The sequence below is a fragment of the Ahaetulla prasina genome, chromosome 5, assembly GCF_028640845.1.
Source record: "Ahaetulla prasina isolate Xishuangbanna chromosome 5, ASM2864084v1, whole genome shotgun sequence".
NCBI classification, from domain to species: Eukaryota; Metazoa; Chordata; class Lepidosauria; order Squamata; family Colubridae; genus Ahaetulla; species Ahaetulla prasina.
Window position 1 is genome coordinate 22,093,791 of NC_080543.1, and position 18,907 is coordinate 22,112,697.

Below are 18,907 nucleotides of genomic sequence, written 5' to 3' on the forward strand. Positions count from 1 at the left end.
CATGAGGTTATGACAATAACTTCAGATTCATTTTTTTTCTCAAAATGAAGTAATGTGGAAATCATTGAAAAATGCACTTTTAACTCCTAGGACTAGGTGATGGAATTCAACATAAATTTTAAAGATGAAACAAATGTCATTGTGTATTTTAAATTATGATCAAGAAAGAAACTGGATTGCATCTTTACCATCCATACTGTTCTTTGATTGGTGGACAATGTCATCAGAATCACAAAGTTTTGTTGTTTTACTTGTTAAATGAGAAAAGGGGGAAAGTGCAAACAAGCATTTAGTTGAGAAAGGCTAGCTTAGGCTATATTGTCACCAACCTTCCTGGTGGAATGGTACAACTCATTATGACCAACTCACTATGGCCAACATGTCACAGGACAATTCACTGTGGGACAATTCAACAATACTTCAACAAAAGTTCAATTAATTTTGATGGAACCATGGTCAATAGTAATAAAATAAAGTGAGCTAATCCAGAAATAGAAGAGTTAGAATAATTTTGATGAAAACATGGTCACCAATAATAAAAGTAACTGAATGAAATGATTAATACAGCATTGAGTTATCCTGCGGTGAGTTGGCCATGACAAGTTATCCCGTGGCGAGTTGGCCATGGCAAATTGTCCTACACCGCTTCCTGAAGCATGTAAGTGATGCCAAATCTTATTTCTGCTTTATTTGTTACTTAGGAGACCCGATTAGATGATTGCCACCATATTGCAGTTGCTCTTGGAAAATCAGGAGAGTTTGAAAAGTACCACTCTGGGGTAAATTATTCTGCAAATTATCCTTAATTTTGTATAATATATTTGAAATTAATACTGGCTGAAATTTGATATTGTCTGCTACATGAGGGAATGTGTGTGTGTGTGGTGGTGGGGTTTCGGTTTTCATCGTCAGCTGAAGTTTTAAAATTTTGCTCCAGTTAAATGTCTGTTGATCATGTTGAGCATGCTTTACCCCACAAAGAAGTTGTTGTACTACAAAACAACTAACAAATCTTTCTTTTTGTCTGTCTGTCTGTCTGTCTGTCTGTCTGTCTGTCTGTCTGTCTGTCTGTCTGTCTGTCTATCTATCTATCTATCTATCTATCTATATTTGTTCAAATATTGGTCTCAGTGTTCAAATCAAGCACAAAAAGATTTCTACAATATATCAAATATTAAAAAAATATACAGAAATGCCTAAAACTATAGCATAAGGAAGGTACCAGATAATACTGTAAGGCATGGCAATCATTAGCAATTCAGCAACCTTACTGGGAAAAAATGAAATTTGATCACTTGGAGGAAAATAACTTCTCAGAGACGCAATTAAGATTTCTAACAATTGGCGATTCCCAACAGTTCAATCTGATTGAAATAGATTTCACTTCTTAAAACGATCCAAAGCTAAGGTGAGTTGAACTAAAGATGTTCCCTAAAGGATTTGTGTCAACAGTGCTTGGAGGTGACAGAGCCTAAACAAGCCCTAAAGAGACACAGACTAATTCCAGCCAGTTTATTTATCTCAAAAATATCTATAATATTAAAATAAAATAAAAGTCATGCCAAATTCTTCTGCAATATTTATCCTTACTTAATCTTGAGGATTCTATCTTGAACAATGTTTTCCTACAAATATTCTTTGAGCTCATATCCATCATTTATATTTCCCTGAATCTTTGTCTTAGTTTAAAAAAGTGTTGGCAGTTTTATCAACTGATAAGAGCTGAATGTTATTTATTTATTTATCTATCTATTTATCAAATATATATTTGGCTGGCTATTTCACAAAAAGTGACTCTGGAGAGGATCCAACCTTTAGATTTTACATACGAATTAAGTATTTTGTCAGCAATTTCATATGTGAGATTTTTAAAAACAAGAATAAATTAGTTCTGGCTATGTTTCCTTTTCTATTATTAATCTCATGAATTTCTTATATATTTTTTTTACATCTTTTCTGTGCCCTGAGTAACATTACTTATCTTGAAAGGGAATAACATGATGAGTACATGTGTGTGCGTGTGTGTGTACAAATGTATGCTCTTGTTATTTTAAAAACTTGCATTTTTAATACGGAGACAGACAACTATAAGCCTTCTACTTCCTATAGCTCCATATTTGCAACCCCCTCCAGTACATGGAGTTTCTTCAGTTGAAGCTCAGAAACAAATTACTTTCAGTACTGCAGGTTTTTTTTCTTCTTGTTTTTCACATGAAAGTGGAAATGGAAGCAGCCTCTTTGCAGAAAACCAATTCCATTACATCCCTTAAAACCCCCAAACTCCCCAAACCAGATGGAAAAATCTGCCAATTTGGTGGCACAACTTTCAGCTGATTTGGAGGCTTCGCGGGAAATGGGAATTTATCAAGGGCTCCCACTACCATTCTTTTCCTTTACAAAAAGAAAAAAAAAACAAGGAAGAAAGGCTGGATTATTATCTCCTTCCTTCTGCTGCTACGCCTTTGCTTTAAACAACCATAGTGACATTATACACGTGGACATTACCAGACAGAGTTATGCAGAAATCACAGTGAATACATTATTGGTAGAAAGAGGTGGAAGAACTCACAGAAGAGAACTGTGGAACAGATCATGATCTACTTACGTGCAAGTTCCAAGTTAAGCTAAGGAGAAAAAGACAGCCAACCAGTTTCCAAAAAATGATCCTGCGCATGTACACAACACTTTCAAGGAGTATGTCAAGATTTGGTTGTTGTGAACTACCCAGAGTAGCTTAAGATGGATGGCTATATAAATCATCATCTTCTTTTAAAGACCCCATAATCCCTTGCGAGGTGAAGTCTTGGAGGCAACTGAATGGAGCTCAGTATTTACTGGCCAGATGCCTTTCCTGTCGCCAATGCGGAGATTGTTTCTGCAGATATATATTCTCAATGTGCCCAGAGAGAGAGAAATATCCGCCTCTACCTAGGATCGAACTCACAGACTCCTGATTGTGAGGCGAGAGCGCCACCTCTAGGCCACTGCACCTCTCTGGATGGCTATATAAAATAAATAAAAATATATGCTCTTAAATCTTGTATTGCTCTGATACTATGAAAGAATGTTGTCCAGATTCCCAGAAAGGAGGGAGTGCATGCCAGAGGAGCAAAAGACAGCCCAGTTTAGATATTTTGTGTAGGAGAGTCTTAAGATAGTCCTCCTTCTATTTTCCAGAGGGTAGGTTTAATAGTGCAAATTAATCTATTTCAATGGCAAGATTTATATCTGTATGGGAGGTACAAAAAAGGAAACTGCCTCAGAAGAGTCTCAGTGTGTTTTTGTTGGTTTTGGGAGCCTGATAGGGAACCAGAGGAATTATCGAGGGAAATCAAAGAAATTATTAAAGATGAATATACAAAGAAACTGCCAAAGACCAAGAAACAAAAGGGAATCAAATGACAGAATAGATGGTGGAAATTGCCAAGAGGAGAAGCCAAAAAGGCCAAAGATCTCAGGAACAAACTTGACAAAATTATTTCAGAGAGCTGCAAAGAAGCAGTATTAGAGCAAATCTGCAAAGACATCAAAGTTGGTAACAGAGAAAAACAGGGACAGTTTTCCAAAAGGTCTTAAGACTAGGAAGGAGGTTCCGGTCTCAAACTGGTAAGCTGAAGGATGCCCATCGATAGATAATAACTCAAAGCAAAATGAAAGGAATGTGTTGAAATTCCACAGAGTAAATATACAGAATCAACATCCACAATACCAAAGAAGATACTCCCTACTTACAAAAAATAGATAAGTCCTTAGTCATTACCAAGTTGGAAGCTGCAAAAATTGATACAATATCATAAAAATTACGGCAAGCAATAGAAGAGAAATCAGTAAAGGTTTTCACCGCAAACTTGGATAATGACACAGTGGCCAGGTGATTAGAAGAGGTCAGTCTACATTCCAGTACTAAAGAAAAGGTAACAGAGTATGCAAACTATTATACAATATCCTTAATTTTATATGCTATCAAAATAACCCTTTAGAAAAGGCCAAAGAACACAAGGCATTTTCTCTGGATAATTGAGAAAGCCAGAAATAACAAAAACAGCATGTGCTTTGTTGACTATAGAAAAGACTTTGTGTAATTATGAACAATGCACTTAGAAAATGAGAAACTTAGAACATTTCTTTATTTATATGGAAAACCTATACTGCAGGCAGGAAGTTACATGATGGACCTAATGGAGAAGACGGTATCTAGGTTGGCAAAGGAATGAGACAGGATTGCATACTCTCCCCACAACTATTATTTATTCAAATTACATGCAGCATATACATTGAGGGAACTGAATTGGAAGAAGATGTCATTTAAAAGCCAGAAGAAGAAATATCAATAATATGCTCTGCTGATGATACTACCCTGATAGCCCAGAAATGCAAAGCATGTGCAAGCTGAAGGCCCATAATGAGCAACTGGGACTAAAATGAAGAAGACCAAACCAATAATAACAGATATAACCAGCTTTAGAACTAACAATGAAGGTATTGAAGAGGTAGGTAGCTGCTATCTTTTTGTTGTGACTTAGTCCTAGGCTTACTGAATCATTAAAACACACGAGTAGTCCCAAAAACCTTTTATTGCAACAATGAATGAATTACTTTCATTCACAGCTGAGTCCCAATTAGTTGCAAAAAGTCCTTCAGGAGAAGTCCTTTGGGATAATCACCAACCTTTATCTCCCTTGACACGCTGCCAAAGACATACTTGGCAAAGCCACACAGAGTCCAGAATCAAACAGAGATGCCAACTGGGAACAGAATTAACAACATTGCTTTCCTGCAAAGGGCTCACGTTCCTTTGCTCCTCTTTTAAGCCTTATGGGAGAGGCCAATCATCTCCAGGCCTTACTCCCAAGTCATCCCTTTTGTTTTAACTGTTCTTGCTGGACCACAACTCTTTTAGGATCATCAGCCAACAGTAAAAAAGTAATATATATGCCACAAGACACTACACAGGAGAGCAGCCACGAAGATTGCTGATCAAAAATAAGAACTGTGCACACCATGGTATTCCCTGTGGTACTTTACAGAAGTAAAAGTTGGATTTCAGAGAATCGGGATAGAAAGAGTATTGACACTTTGGAACCTTGTGATCTGAAAAGACTTTAAAAATATCATGGATAGCCAAGCGAACAAATGGATCGTTGAACACATCGACTCAGAGTTCTCACTCAGGGTATACATTACCAGGTTCAAATGATTACACTTCAGATATGTTAAGGGGAAAAGTTCTCAATGGAAGTTCATACAACTGAAAAAAGTGAAAGGAAAGAGAAGAGGGTGACCAGCAGCAGAGTGTATTGACTCAATTATAGCAGTTATTGGAAAACATAAAGGACCAGGTGGGGGAACAGATCCTTGACATAATTTGCTGTTATTGCCAGCTTCTGATAACATCATCCACAAGCTTCTAAGCACCGCAGAAAACAAATTACAGCCCCTGATTTAAGAGGGGGGGAAAAGTTCCCAGCCCTATTTATTTGCTTCTTGGCATTTATTTTCTGAATGCTTATGATCCATTTTTCTCATTTGGAGAATATTTCCATTTCTTTAAAGGAGTACTATTTTTATAATCATTTTCTTGACAGTGCTCATTAATCATAATAAATTCTTGGACTTGGATAATACCTTTCTTGATCTATGATGCACATTCTAACTCAATTACTATCAGTGTGTTGATGACTAATCCCCAAGTAATGTAGAGACATTTGACTTTTTGATTTTCCATTTAACTTCTTTTTTTAACAGTTTTTTTTTACAGCGTTGAAGTTAGATGTGACTGCTTCAGAATTGTTGAGCAATTTCCAGTCTACTTATAAATTAAACTTGGTAGCACTATAATCACTATTTCTAATGAGATGAGCGTGTACATCTTGGATTTTTTGAATCAAATTTGTATCAAATTTGAACATAGTGGTTGACCTGAAAACTATTTATTTTCTTTGTCTTTTATTTCAAGTATGCAACCCCCCCCCCAAGAAAACAACCTTATTTATTTATTTATTTATTTATTTATTTATTTATTTATTTATTTATTTATTTATTTATTTTTGTCACAACATTATATACAAGCACATATATTGAAAGGAAACAAATAGGACAAGAACGGTAGGCACTTTTGTGCACTTATGCATGCCCCTTATAGTCCTCCTAGGAATGGGGTGAGGTCAATAGTAGACAGTTTTTGGTTGAAGCTTTTGGGAGTTTGAGAAGAGACCACAGAGTCAGGTAGTGTATTCCAAGCATTAACAACTCTGTTACAAAAGTCATATTTTCTGCAATCAAGATTGAAGCGGTTAACATTAAGTTTGAATCTATCGTTTGCTCTTGTATTTTATTTTTATTTATTTATTTATTTATTTATTTGTCACAACATCATACAAAAAGATTATATAGTATATACACATATAAACATATATAGGAAGAAGAAAAGAAAAACAATAGGACAGGAACGGTAGGCACGTTTGTGCGCTTATGCACGCCCCTTATGGTCCTCTTAGGAATGGGGTGAGGTCAATAGTAGAAAGTTTTTGGTTAAAGCTTTTAGGATTATGGGAAGAGACCACAGAGTCAGGTAAAGTATTCCAAGCACTGATGATCCTGTTGCAGAAGTCATATTTTCTGCAATCTAGATTAAAGCGGTTTATATTAAGTTTAAATCTATTGGTTGCCCTTGTATTATTGCAATTAAAGCTGAAGTAGTCTTTGACAGGAAGGACATTACAATAGATGATTCTGTGAGTTAAACTTAGGTCTTGTCGAAGGCGACGGAGTTCCAAGTTTTCTAAGCCTAGGATTTCAAGTCTGGTGGGATAGGGTATTTTGTTGTTTTCAGAGGAATGGAGAACTCTTCTTGTAAAATATTTCTGGACACGTTCAATTGTATTGATGTCAGAGATGTGGTGAGGGTTCCAAACAGGTGAGCTGTATTCTAGAATTGGTCTAGCAAATGTTTTATATGCTCTGGTTAGTAGTGTGGTGTTTTTGGAAAAGAAGCTACATAAAATTAGGTTTACAACTCTTAGAGCTTTTTTGCTATGTAGTTGCAGTGGGCTTTGGCACTTAGATCATTTGACATGAAAACTCCAAGGTCTTTAACGGGATGGGGTCGTCTGTAAGGTAATGTCCATCTAGTATGTACTTAGTTTTAGAGTTCTTTTTCCTATATGTAAGACTGAGCATTTGCTGGTTGAAATTTGGAGCTGCCAATTTTAGACCAAGCGGTTAGATGGTCAAGGTCGTTTTGAATGATAGAAGTGTTGTCTGTGGTGTTAAATAGTTTGACATCGTCAGCAAAGAGAACACAATTACTTGAGATATGGTCACAAAGATCATTAATGTATAGAATAAAGAGTGTTGGTCCAAGGACGCTGCCTTGAGGAACGCCACTCTTGACAGGAACAGGATTTGATAAAGCATTGCCAATTTTGACCACTTGTTGTCTGTTAGACAGAAAAGCAGATATCCATTTGTGGAGGGGTCCTGAGATGCCATAGGATGTTAGTTTAAGGAGAAGTTTATCGTGTACTACTGAGTCAAAAGCTTTGCAGAAGTCTATGTAGATTGCATCTATTGATTTGCCTTGATCTAGATTTGAAGTCCATATGTTTTTGCAGTGGAGAAGTTGTAAGTTACATGATAACTTTTCCTGAAACCAAATTGTTTGTTGGAGAGTAGGTTGTTAGTTTCTAAGTGTGAGGTAATGGATTGATTGATGATAGATTCCATGACTTTGCAGGTGACGAGCAAAGGGAGATCGGTCTGTAGTTTTCGACTAAGCTGGGGTCTCCTTTTTGAAGATGGGGATGACTGTGGCTAGTGACCAAAGTTTGGGAAGAGAACTGGTAGTGAAAGCTTTATCAAAGATAATACTTAGGGGTTCAGCTATATTAATGGAAAGTTTTTAAGAAATATGCACATAGACCATCAGGTCCAATAGAAAGCGATGGTTTTAAGTTGTGAAGAGCTTTACCAACGTTGTCTTCTGTGAAATCTATATGAGTTAAATCATCATAGTCATTGCTGGTTCGTTTGTGGAATGTTGGATATGTGTTATCGGAGTTAACAAAAACTGAGCCAAAGAAAATGTTGAAGAGGTTTGCTTTGACTGTTTCGTCATTGCATTCTTTGTTGTTAGAATCTTTTAGTGGTGGGATGGATCTTGAATCTTTAAGTTTATTGTTGACAAAATTATAAAAGGCACGATTGGAATTTGTGCGTAGAAGGTTTTCTTCTTGCTTGGTGTGGTAATTTGTGCATTCAGTTTTTATTTGGTTGCATATGTTTCTGTAGCGGTTTCTGAAGTTTGTAACATAGCCTTTTTTGTTTCTTTTCCAGAGGGATTTTTTTTTTTGATTGAAGCTTTTTTATTGATATGGGTAGTTTGTTTTTCTTGGACATGGTAGTCATTCGTGGTACATATAATTTAATGACTCTATTGATTTCAAGTAGGAAGACTCTATAGAGGTCATCAGCGGTTATGCAGGTTGCAAACAGATTTTGCCAGTTCAGAAATGAAAGATCGTTGTTTATAAGGTCGTAATTGGCTTTCTTGAAGTTGTAGTTGGGAGTTCTGTTGTTATGACGATTTAAGTATGGACGTATATTGAGACGAAAATCAATCATGCAGTGGTCACTGTTTGAAAAAGGTTCTTTAATTTGTAGTCCGTAAATTGAGTTTGGATTGTTGCAGAAGATGAGGTCAAGGCAGTTGTTGAGTCTTATATTATTGCTATTGAAGCTGAAGTAGTCTTTAACAGGAAGGACATTGCAATAGATGGTTCTCTGTGTTAAACACAGGTCTTGTCGGAGTCGGCGGAATTCTAAATTTTCTAATCCCAGGATTTCAAGTCTGGTGGAATAAGGTATTTTGTTTTTTTACAGAGGAGCGGAGAACTCTTCTTGTAAAATATTTCTTGACTCGTTCAATTGTATTAATGTCAGAGATGTGGAATGGGTTCCAGACAGGTGAGCTGTATTCAAGAATGGGTCTGGCAAATGTTTTGAATTCTCTGGTTAGTAGTATAGAGTTTTTGGAAAAGAAGCTACGCAGAATTAAGCTTACAACTCTTAGAGCCTTTGTAATATATTATATATATATATATATAATACAAATATATTATATATTTGTAAATGAAATAATCCTAGCCTTGCTTCTCAACCAGAAAAAAATCAATCTATTTTTTCCTTCTTTTAGATGATTCCCAGCAATAAGCCTGCATTTACAATACTGACTTTCAATGATTTAGTTGCCTCTGCTATTCCTCTTACACCAGAAGACCCTGCTTGTTGGGAAAGCTTTTGTTCTAGACAGGAAAAGCCAACACGACAGAGCAGCACTCCAAGATGAGAGAAGCTGGATTTACCGAAAAAGAAATTGAAAGCCTTCAGAGGCTGCAAATTGTTATTTTACCAACAGCTAATTGGTGTGGAAATGTATGGGGCAAGAAGGAGAGCACTTGAGGGAGAAACCTTTTAAAATTGTTTTTCTTGCTGTGTATACATTTGTAAATATTTTCCCATATCGCTCAGATTTGATTTAACTGTTCTATGGCTTAACTTGTATAAGTGGCTCATTCTTCTTTCTGTGTAATGAAAGAAATTGGTATATTTCCATTGACTCCTATGCATGAATCAGGGAACGTATCAGTTTTCTCTGTTGAATGACCTGTGTAATTAATAATAATAATAATAATAATAATAATATAATAATATTTTAATTTGTATACCACCCTTCTCCCGTAGGACTCAGGGCGGTGCACAGCCAGAATAAAAAACAAAAAGAACAGTACATATAATATTAAGAACAACCCCTTAAAAAACTTATTCAATTGGCCAAAAATTTAAAATACAATAACACCCTATAAAGTTTACAAAAATTTAAAACCCATAAAAGCAAATTAAAATTTTTTAAATCAAGCCAGTCCAGCTAAACGGAATAAATAGGTTTTAAGTTCGCGGCGAAAGGTCCGAAGGTCGGATAGTTGACGAAGTCCAGGGGGAAGTTTGTTCCACAGGGTAGGAGCCCCCACAGAGAAGGCCCTCCCCCTGGGGGCCACCAGTCGACATTGCTTGGCTGACGGCACCCTAAGGAGTCCCTCTCTGTGAGAACGCACCGGTCGCTGGGAGATAGAAGATGGCAGTAGATGGTCCCGTAAATATCCTGGTCCTAAGCCATGGAGCGCTTTGAAAGGTAGTCACCAATACCTTGAAGTGCACCCGGAAGACAACAGGCAGCCAGTGCAGTCTGCGCAGGATGGGTGTTACATGGGAGCTCCGAACCACTCCCTCTATCACCCGCGCAGCTGCATTCTGGACTAACTGGAGTTTCTGGGTGCTCTTCAAGGGGAGCCCCATGTAGAGAGCATTGCAATAGTCCAAGCGAGAGGTCACGAGAGCATGAGTGACCGTGCATTGGGCATCCCGGTGCAGGAAGGGGCGCAACTGGCGAATCAGGTGAACCTGATAAAAAGCTCTCCTGGAGACGGTCATCAAATGGTCTTCGAAAGACAACCGCCCATCCAGGAGAACGCCCAAGTTGCACACCCTTTCCATCGGGGCCAATGACTGGCCCCCAACAGTCAGCCGCAGCTGCAGCTGACTGTACCGGGATGCCGGCATCCACAGCCACTCCGTCTTGGAGGGATTAAGCTTGAGCCTAATTGCAGGAGATATACAGGGTAGGTGTTGCATGTCTATTTCACGAAAGAAATATACTGATAAGGTATTATGTGATTAATTTCAATTTCCCCAATAATCACCTCGTTGTTCCTACTGTAATTCTTATATATTCAAATGTGCTACCCTACCACATAATGGAAATGAGTGGAAGAAGAAAAGTGCAAGGCCCTGTGGACTCTTTCCATTCCAGAATAGTTGGTAAATGGTCTCTAGTTACCTATCATGACAAAGAAGGTCTAATGATGGTGTCCTATAATAAGGAAACACTTGGGCTTTAAGGCTCAAGTGTTAAGGGAAACACCTGGACCTTATGCAAGCCTGTCTGTATAACTTAAAAAGTTGCCAAGGTTAGCATATCTAATAAATGTGGTTGTGAGAAAGGGAATAAACACAGCTGCTTTTGAGTTATGTATTTCCAGGTAATGACAAGAAGTAATGAAAACAATCTCCTGTATAACGTGTAGCTTAATATACCTCCTAGCTATAACAGCAGATGGTTGTCTTGAGTTTTATACCCTTTACTTCCCGGACTATTTCTTTTTCAGAACTGAAATTGCATGTGTGTGTATGTGAAAAGTATGTTCTGAATCTAGGAAATGACCCTGGGCCTTGGATTGCAGTGGAGCCCTAGACATGCCCTAGCCCTAGACATGTTGGGTGGAAGTTCAACCAGGAAAATAATCTTTAGCTGCTTTCAAGTCTTAAGTATATAGAGTGTCTGTACCTGCGTCCCATGCCCAGTCTCCAAATATGATTCAAAGGGCAAGGGATATGAAAAATCTGTTATTGAGAATTAGCTATTGTCAGTCAGAGTAGACATTATGAGAGTAAATCTTAATCCCCCAGTGTGGCATCTCTGAACACCACTGTAGTCCAAGAGACTTCTTTAGGTTCATATCAGAGTCAATAATCCATCATTTTTAAAGGGGGTTCTAGTTAAAAAATAGATGAACGGTATATTCTCAACTATAATTTCTATTTTCAAAGATGTCCCTTGGCCTTATTTAAAATCAGAGGCAAAACCTAAACGGGGGAATGGCCTCACCAGTTTGCCTTCTGTTAAATAGATGCTTTGTTATTCATTCTGCTCACTATTAACATTTTTTTAAGGCTTCATAATCTCAAAATTCTAAATGTACCCAGAGTCCCAAAAAATATACGAGTCTAGATGGACCAATAGAAGACAGCAAGAAAGCTTCAGTGTTTTTCAGTACCATGGAAAGATCCTGGAGAGTAGATGAAGTGCCCTAGTAACAAGATATTTGGAGTTGAACTTTTCTACCATCAAATGCCATCACCTTCAAAAGCCTAAATCTCATAAATTGCCAAAATGATTAGCAAAAATTGGGGTGGGGTGGGGGGAAAGGATTGGATGCCAATTAGGCTTGTCCCCCATTAGAAGTGGGCTGTCTGCAGGATATCATATTTATCCTGATACTATTGTACCTTTCATCAGGTTCTGTCATCTCCTTTTTATTTAATAAGAGAGGATACTGGGTAGTATTTTAGTTTATTATAACCCCCTTGGAGTTTCTCCCTTAGAGAATACAGTAACACAATGCAATGGGACCTTGGAATTCTAGTCCAACCCGTTGCTCTAGTAGGAAACCCTATACCATTTCAGACAAATGGTGCATTGTCCGGTCTAATGCCTCTTTCCAAGCATCTGAACTTTGATCATGTGGTTGTCCAGTCTTTTCTTAAAAACCTCCATGATGAGCCCTCACAACTTCTGAAGGCAGTTCCACTGATCAGTTCCACTGATTAATTGTTCTCACGCGCAGGAAATTTCTCCCTAGTTCTAGATTGGATCTCTCCTTGACAAGTTTCCATCTGTTACTTCTTGTTCTGCCCTTAGGTGTTTTAGAGAATAGGTTGACCTCTCTTCTCTGTGACAGCTCTTCAAATATTGGAAGGCTACTATCGTGTCACACTGCTAGTCCTTTTCTTTGTTAGACTAGACATACCCAATTTCTGTAACCATTCAACGTATGTTTTAGTCTCCAACCTTTTAATCTCCTTTTTTGCATTATACTCTTTCCAGAGTCTCAACCTTTTTTGTATTATAGCGATCAAAACTGGATGCAGTATTCCAAGTGCAATCTTACAAAGGATGTTTAAAGTGGTACTAACACTTATATTATGATGAGCCGCAGTGGCATAGTGGTTAGAGTGCAGTACTGCAGGCTCCTTCTGCTTATCACCGGCTGCCAGCAGTATGGCAGATCGAATGTCACCAGGCTCAAGGTTGACTCGGCCTTCCATCCTTCTGACGTGGGTAAAATGAGGACCCAGATTGTTGGGGGCAATAGGCTGACTCTGTAAACTGCTTAGAGAGGGTGGTATATAAGTCTGAGTGCTATTGCTATATGACCTTGATACTATCTCTCTTGATGCAACTTAGGATCTCATTGGCTTTTTTGGCAGCTACAGTATAGCTGGCTCATATTAAAGTGGTTGTCCACTAGGACTCGTATATCCCTTTCACAGTTATTGCTTATGAGCCATATACACCTATTCTATAACTGGGAATTTGGTGCATTAGGCAAAATGATAAGTGATAAGGCTATACTGGTTTTACTTCTTTTTTCAGATTATAACCCGATTGTCAGGGGACTTAACTGGTTTGCAATAAATCAGTTCTTTTATACATAAATCCAAGGCTCACTAATACAATTTTAGGGATGAAAGTAATTTAAGGCTAAATTGAATTGAATTGCTTGTCCAGTGCAGGGATTCAAATATTCCTAAGAGCTCTCTCTCTTAAAGAGGGGTATTCAGAATAGCACACAGTGCTTAGGATGGTGTATGACCAAAGCAAAATAGAGTGGTACTTTGCTTCCCATAATTTGGAAACTGCTCCTGCGGGTTAAAATTATATCCTGAGCCTTAAATCTGCTAATGCTTTTTCTACAGTTCTGGCTATATATATATATATATATGTATATATATATATATGTGTGTGTGTGTTTTCTGAGGTTTTCGCGGGTGTTTGTATGTAGATCTTTGGTTATTCGGGTTTTCTCCTGTGTAAAATTGGAAGTGTCTTGGCGACGTTTCGACGAAGTCTCATTCGTCATCTTCAGGCTTCAGCTTCGTGCTTCTTCCACACTCACGAGGTCCACACAGGATGTCACCACCACACATCCACCCAGAAAGCAGACCCAAACCCACACTGATCATGAAGCACGATTAATGACCAGAAGCCAGACCGCAGCTGCAACATTGGCCATTTCAAACCCCTCCAATCCATACATGCAGCAGAAAACCCGAATAACCAAAGATCTACATATATATATATATATATATATATATATATATATATATATATATATATATATATATATATATATATATATATATGTGTATATATATATATATATATATATATATATATATATATATATTTGTTTTCTGAGGTTTTCACGGTGTTTGTATATAGGTCTGGTTGTTCAGGTTTTCTCCTGTGTAAAATTGGAAGTGTCTTGGCGACGTTTCGTCGAAGTCTCATTCGTCATCTTCAGGCTTCAGCTTCGTGCTTCTTCCACACTCACGAGGTCCACACAGGATGTCACCACCACACATCCACCCAGAAAGCAGACCCAAACCCACACTGATCATGAAGCACGATTAATGACCAGAAGCCAGACCGCAGCTGCAACATTGGCCATTTCAAACCCCTCCAATCCATACATGCAGAAAACCGAATAACCAAAGATCTACATATATATATATATATATATATATATATATATATATATATATATATATATATATATATATATATATATATATATATATATATATATATATATATATATATATATATATATTTGTTTTCTGAGGTTTTCACGGTGTTTGTATATAGGTCTGGTTGTTCAGGTTTTCTCCCGTGTAAAATTGGAAGTGTCTTGGCGACGTTTCGAAGTCTCATTCGTCATCTTCAGGCTTCAGCTTCGTGCTTCTGGGAGCAATGTGTGATCGCAGCTGTTTCTTCCTTTTAACTGCTAGTGGGGGTTTGAACTGATTGGGTGGGAGCTTGGCTGTGCTCTGATTGGATGGGGGGGGTTTGTGCTCTGATTGGCTGGGGGTGTGTCCTGTGTTGGTGGGGGCTTGTTTGTGCTCAGTTTAGTCTGTGTTGCAGGGGGATTTGAGCTGGTGAGCCAAGACACTCATCTCCAGAACAAAATGCTTAGCTGATGAACAACACCTAAAACCCGAACTAGACACTCTCACTAACGTACTAACATCCAATGGATTCCAAACAAATAAGATTACCAAGCTAATCCAAAAAGAACCCCCCACTAAAATCCAAGACAGAGAACAAGAAAACGGCACAGCCCTCCTCCCATATATAAAAGGCACCACAGACAGAATCAGCAAGATCCTCCACAAACACAACATCAAGACAGCATTCTGCACAAACAGAAAAATATCCACCATCCTAAGAAACCCCAAAGACAAAATTGAGTTAGAAAATCAAGGAGTATATGAAATCCCATGCACCGCCTGCCCCACCACATACATTGCACAAACCAACAGAAGAATAAGTGCGCATTGAAGAACACAAGAACTCATTCAAAAAGAGGAACCAACTTCTTCCCTGGTCCAACACTTTAAAGTCACAGGACATGATATTGACTTTAAAAGACCAGAACTATCGCCAAAACTGAACACTTTAACAACAGAATAATCAGAGAAGCCATCGAGATAAACGCCCACACAGCATGAACAAGCGAGATGACACCTCCGCCTACCAGCCATTTGGAAACCGCCCTTATTGACAAACGAGTCCCTAACACGAGGAATGACACCAGACCCACACTCACGAGGTCCACACAGGATGTCACCACCGCACATCCACCCAGAAAGCAGACCCAAACCCACACTGATCATGAAGCACGACCAAGGACCAGAAGCCAGACCGCAGCTGCAACATTAGCCATTTCAAACCCCTCCAATCCATACATGCAGCAGACTGACACCCACTATGAAGATGTAGCACGACCACAAAGCCAAATAACAGCTATGCAGCTCACCAGCTCAAATCCCCCTGCAACACAGACTAAACTGAGCACAAACAAGCCCCCACCAACACAGGACACACCCCCATCCAATCAGAGCACAAACCCCCCCCCATCCAATCAGAGCACAGCCAAGCTCCCACCCAATCAGTTCAAACCCCCACTAGCAGTTAAAAGGAAGAAACAGCTGCGATCACACATTGCTCCCAGAAGCACGAAGCTGAAGCCTGAAGATGACGAATGAGACTTGTCGAAACGTCACCAAGACACTTCCAATTTTACACGGAGAAAACCCGAACAACCAAAGACCTATATATATATATGTATATATATGTATATATATATATATATATATATATATGTTTTCTGAGGTTTTTACGGGTGTTTGTATGTAGGTCTTTGGTTGTTCGGGTTTTCTCCTGTGTAAAATTGGAAATGTCTTGGCAACGTTTCAACGAAGTCTCATTCGTCATCTTCAGGCTTCAGCTTCGTGCTTCTGGGAGCATATATTTATTCTTGATGTCCATTAACATCTTTGGCGGCAGCAGGAAGCAAAAAGATTTCTGTATAAGATGTTGCAAATCTTCTACTCAGAAATACAATGCTAAACTTCATGGGCTGGTATTCTGACATCATATTAAATCCTTTTTTCTGCAGTGTACTATTCTCAATATTTTGTCTGGATTTTGGATGCGGATCTTAAAACTATGCATTTTAGCAGAACTCTCTTTCACAGGAAATGTTCTCTTCATTGGAATTTCTTTTAATTACCTGTCATTATTGCATTGCTTTTTAAGGTATTCATATTTTCCTACTGCACATATCAGTTATTAAAAGCACAAATCTCTAAAGCTATATTTATTTATAAATAGTATGATTCAGCGTCTCTAAATTTTAAACTCAAAACATACCAGCAAAATAGCCCCTGTGAAATCTCTTGATTTATAATTCAGCCTTGTCATGATTTTTTTCAGACAATTATCTTTCCGACTAAGTTGCTAATTGCCAGTATTGTTAATCGTGCATTCAAGATCGCTCAGTGTAAATGTGTAAAAATATTAAAAATGTCATTGAATGAGAGCTGAACTTTTGGAATAAATGTACATTTAAAAAACAACAACAATGTTCCTGTTCTTCTAATTGAACAGCATAAAAAATTTAGTTTGAATCCCAAACGTATTTCTATTGCCTATGTTCTTAAAAACTCCCCTTTCTCACATATACACATACGCACAACTGCACACCAAAGACTTGGAGCAGAAGTCCCATTTCTAAATAAGTTCATACCAAGAAACATAATTCAAAAAGACCTCAGCTTCCATTTAATCTTCAATAATTACAAAAATATTAACACAGTCATGCTCTTTGTATCTATATTGATTTGTGTCTTTGGTCATGCATGGGTGGACGTACGCTTATTCCTCCATTGAACCAGCTTTGCTCAGGTAAATTAGGACTGCTGGCAGATGAAAGTGGAGACAAAACCGATGGTAGCTGAAGTCTCGCCTTGCGAGCCTCTTTTTTTTCTGAGCTAAGCAGGCTGCAGGAAAGTGGCTCCTCTTACTGAGGAAAAAAAAATTCCCTGCAAAAGCCACTTACCCTTCTGCCTCATTTATTTCTTATTTGTTTCAATCAAAGCTAAGAGAACTTTATATAAAACTGTGGCTCGTTGGGTTGCGAATTAAACAGACAAATGACCGATAACATAAATTGATTGATCCAAAATGTCTGTTGGGTGAAGGAGAAATCAAGACAGGATAGAATCTACCCGGACGTAAATGGTTCATTACACCGGTATGTAGAAGACAGAAACCTTATTTTGGTCATTGTCCAATAAAAATACATTCTGTAAAAGAAACAAAGCAAAGTTAACCCCCTAATGTCACTGACAACTAGCAACCATTTGTGAGGGAAACTTATACATAATGGAGCAAATCTTTGCTAATTTGAGATATGTAAATGAACACATGGGCAAAGGTCTTGATATAGAGGCATACGGGGTGGGCTGCTGGGAGTTTGCAGGGGTTTGGGAGAACCTCTAGCTAAGATTCTGTGCAGTTCAGAGAACCCCCAAATCCCATTCCTGGCTGGCCCTGCCCACCCCTCCCCTCCCAGGAGTCCACACACGACCTGTTTTGGATACAGGTAAGTGCAAGGCGCCCATGGAGGCTCGGGCAGGGCAAAAAACGGGCCTACCAGAAGTTCGGGAAGGCCAGAAACAGGCCTGTTTTCAGCCTCCAAGGGGCCTCCAGAGCCTGGGGTGGCCGTTTTTGCCCTCTGGAGGCTTGAGGAAAGCCTCCAGATCCTGGGGAGGGCAAAAATCCCCCCGCCATGGTACAGGAGGCTGACTAGACCAAGCCCACCATGGCCATGCCCACCCAGCAACTGGGCAGAGAACCCCTTGCTAAAATTTTTGAAGCCCACCCCGGAGGCATTTGACACTTGGTGACAAATGTCCTACCTCATGATGAGATAAGAATGGGCAATATTGAAAGGACCAAGGATCTTAAAGCAGTTTCTAGGCTTTCTAGGAGACAGTAGGAGGCCTTCTAGTCTCATTCTGGCACCTAAAATGAGGTTGAAATTTTCTAGTCTGTGAACAAATAAATAAATTTTTCAGTGTATAGATGGTGGAGATGGAAATGGTCCTCCCATTTCGATTCCCATTTCTATCCTTAAATCATCCCAAATCTTATAGATCTGATCCTGCCCCAAAAAGGCAGCTTGGGGAGTTCAGATGGCTTTTGGGATGGAAAGACTAATTCTGGATGTGGGAACGGAAATCTTTCCATTTCCATTCTCATTACAGGTTGTCCTCAACTTACGACCACAATTGATCCCAAAATTTCTGTTGCTAAGCAAGACATTTGTTAAGTGAATCACTGCAGTTGTTAATTTAGTAACAAAGTTGTTAAGGGAATCTGACTTCCCCATTGACTTTGCTTGTCAGAAGATCACAAAAGGTGATCACATGACCCAGGGACACTGCAAACATAAATATGAACCAGTTGCTAAGCCTCTGAATTTTGATCATACGATCATGGGGATGATGCAACAGTTGTAAGTGTGAAAAATGGTTGTAATGGTTGTAAGTCACTTTTTTATTTATTTTATTTATTTATTTATTTATTTATTAAATTTGTATACCGCCCTTCTCCCGTAGGACTCAGGGCGGTTCACAGCCAAGTAAAAAATACACAATAAAT

General features: G+C 38.5%; 1 protein-coding gene across 2 annotated transcripts in view; it reads left to right on the forward strand.

Annotated features, from left to right (window-relative positions):
- The window catches only part of AASDHPPT (aminoadipate-semialdehyde dehydrogenase-phosphopantetheinyl transferase), a 28,715-nt gene extending 14,761 nt beyond the window's left edge, over nt 1-13,954 (forward strand). Inside the window, exons 6-8 of one of the 2 annotated variants that reach the window (XM_058185641.1) lie at nt 702-779; nt 8,797-8,861; nt 9,194-9,330. In XM_058185641.1, coding sequence (XP_058041624.1) covers nt 702-779; nt 8,797-8,823 — 105 coding nt within the window. In that variant the 3' untranslated portion in view covers nt 8,824-8,861; nt 9,194-9,330. Of the gene's footprint in view, nt 1-701; nt 780-8,796; nt 8,862-9,193 lie in introns of both variants that reach the window. The other variant, XM_058185640.1, reaches the window with a different exon arrangement.
- The last annotated feature ends 4,953 nt before the right edge of the window (nt 13,955-18,907 follow it).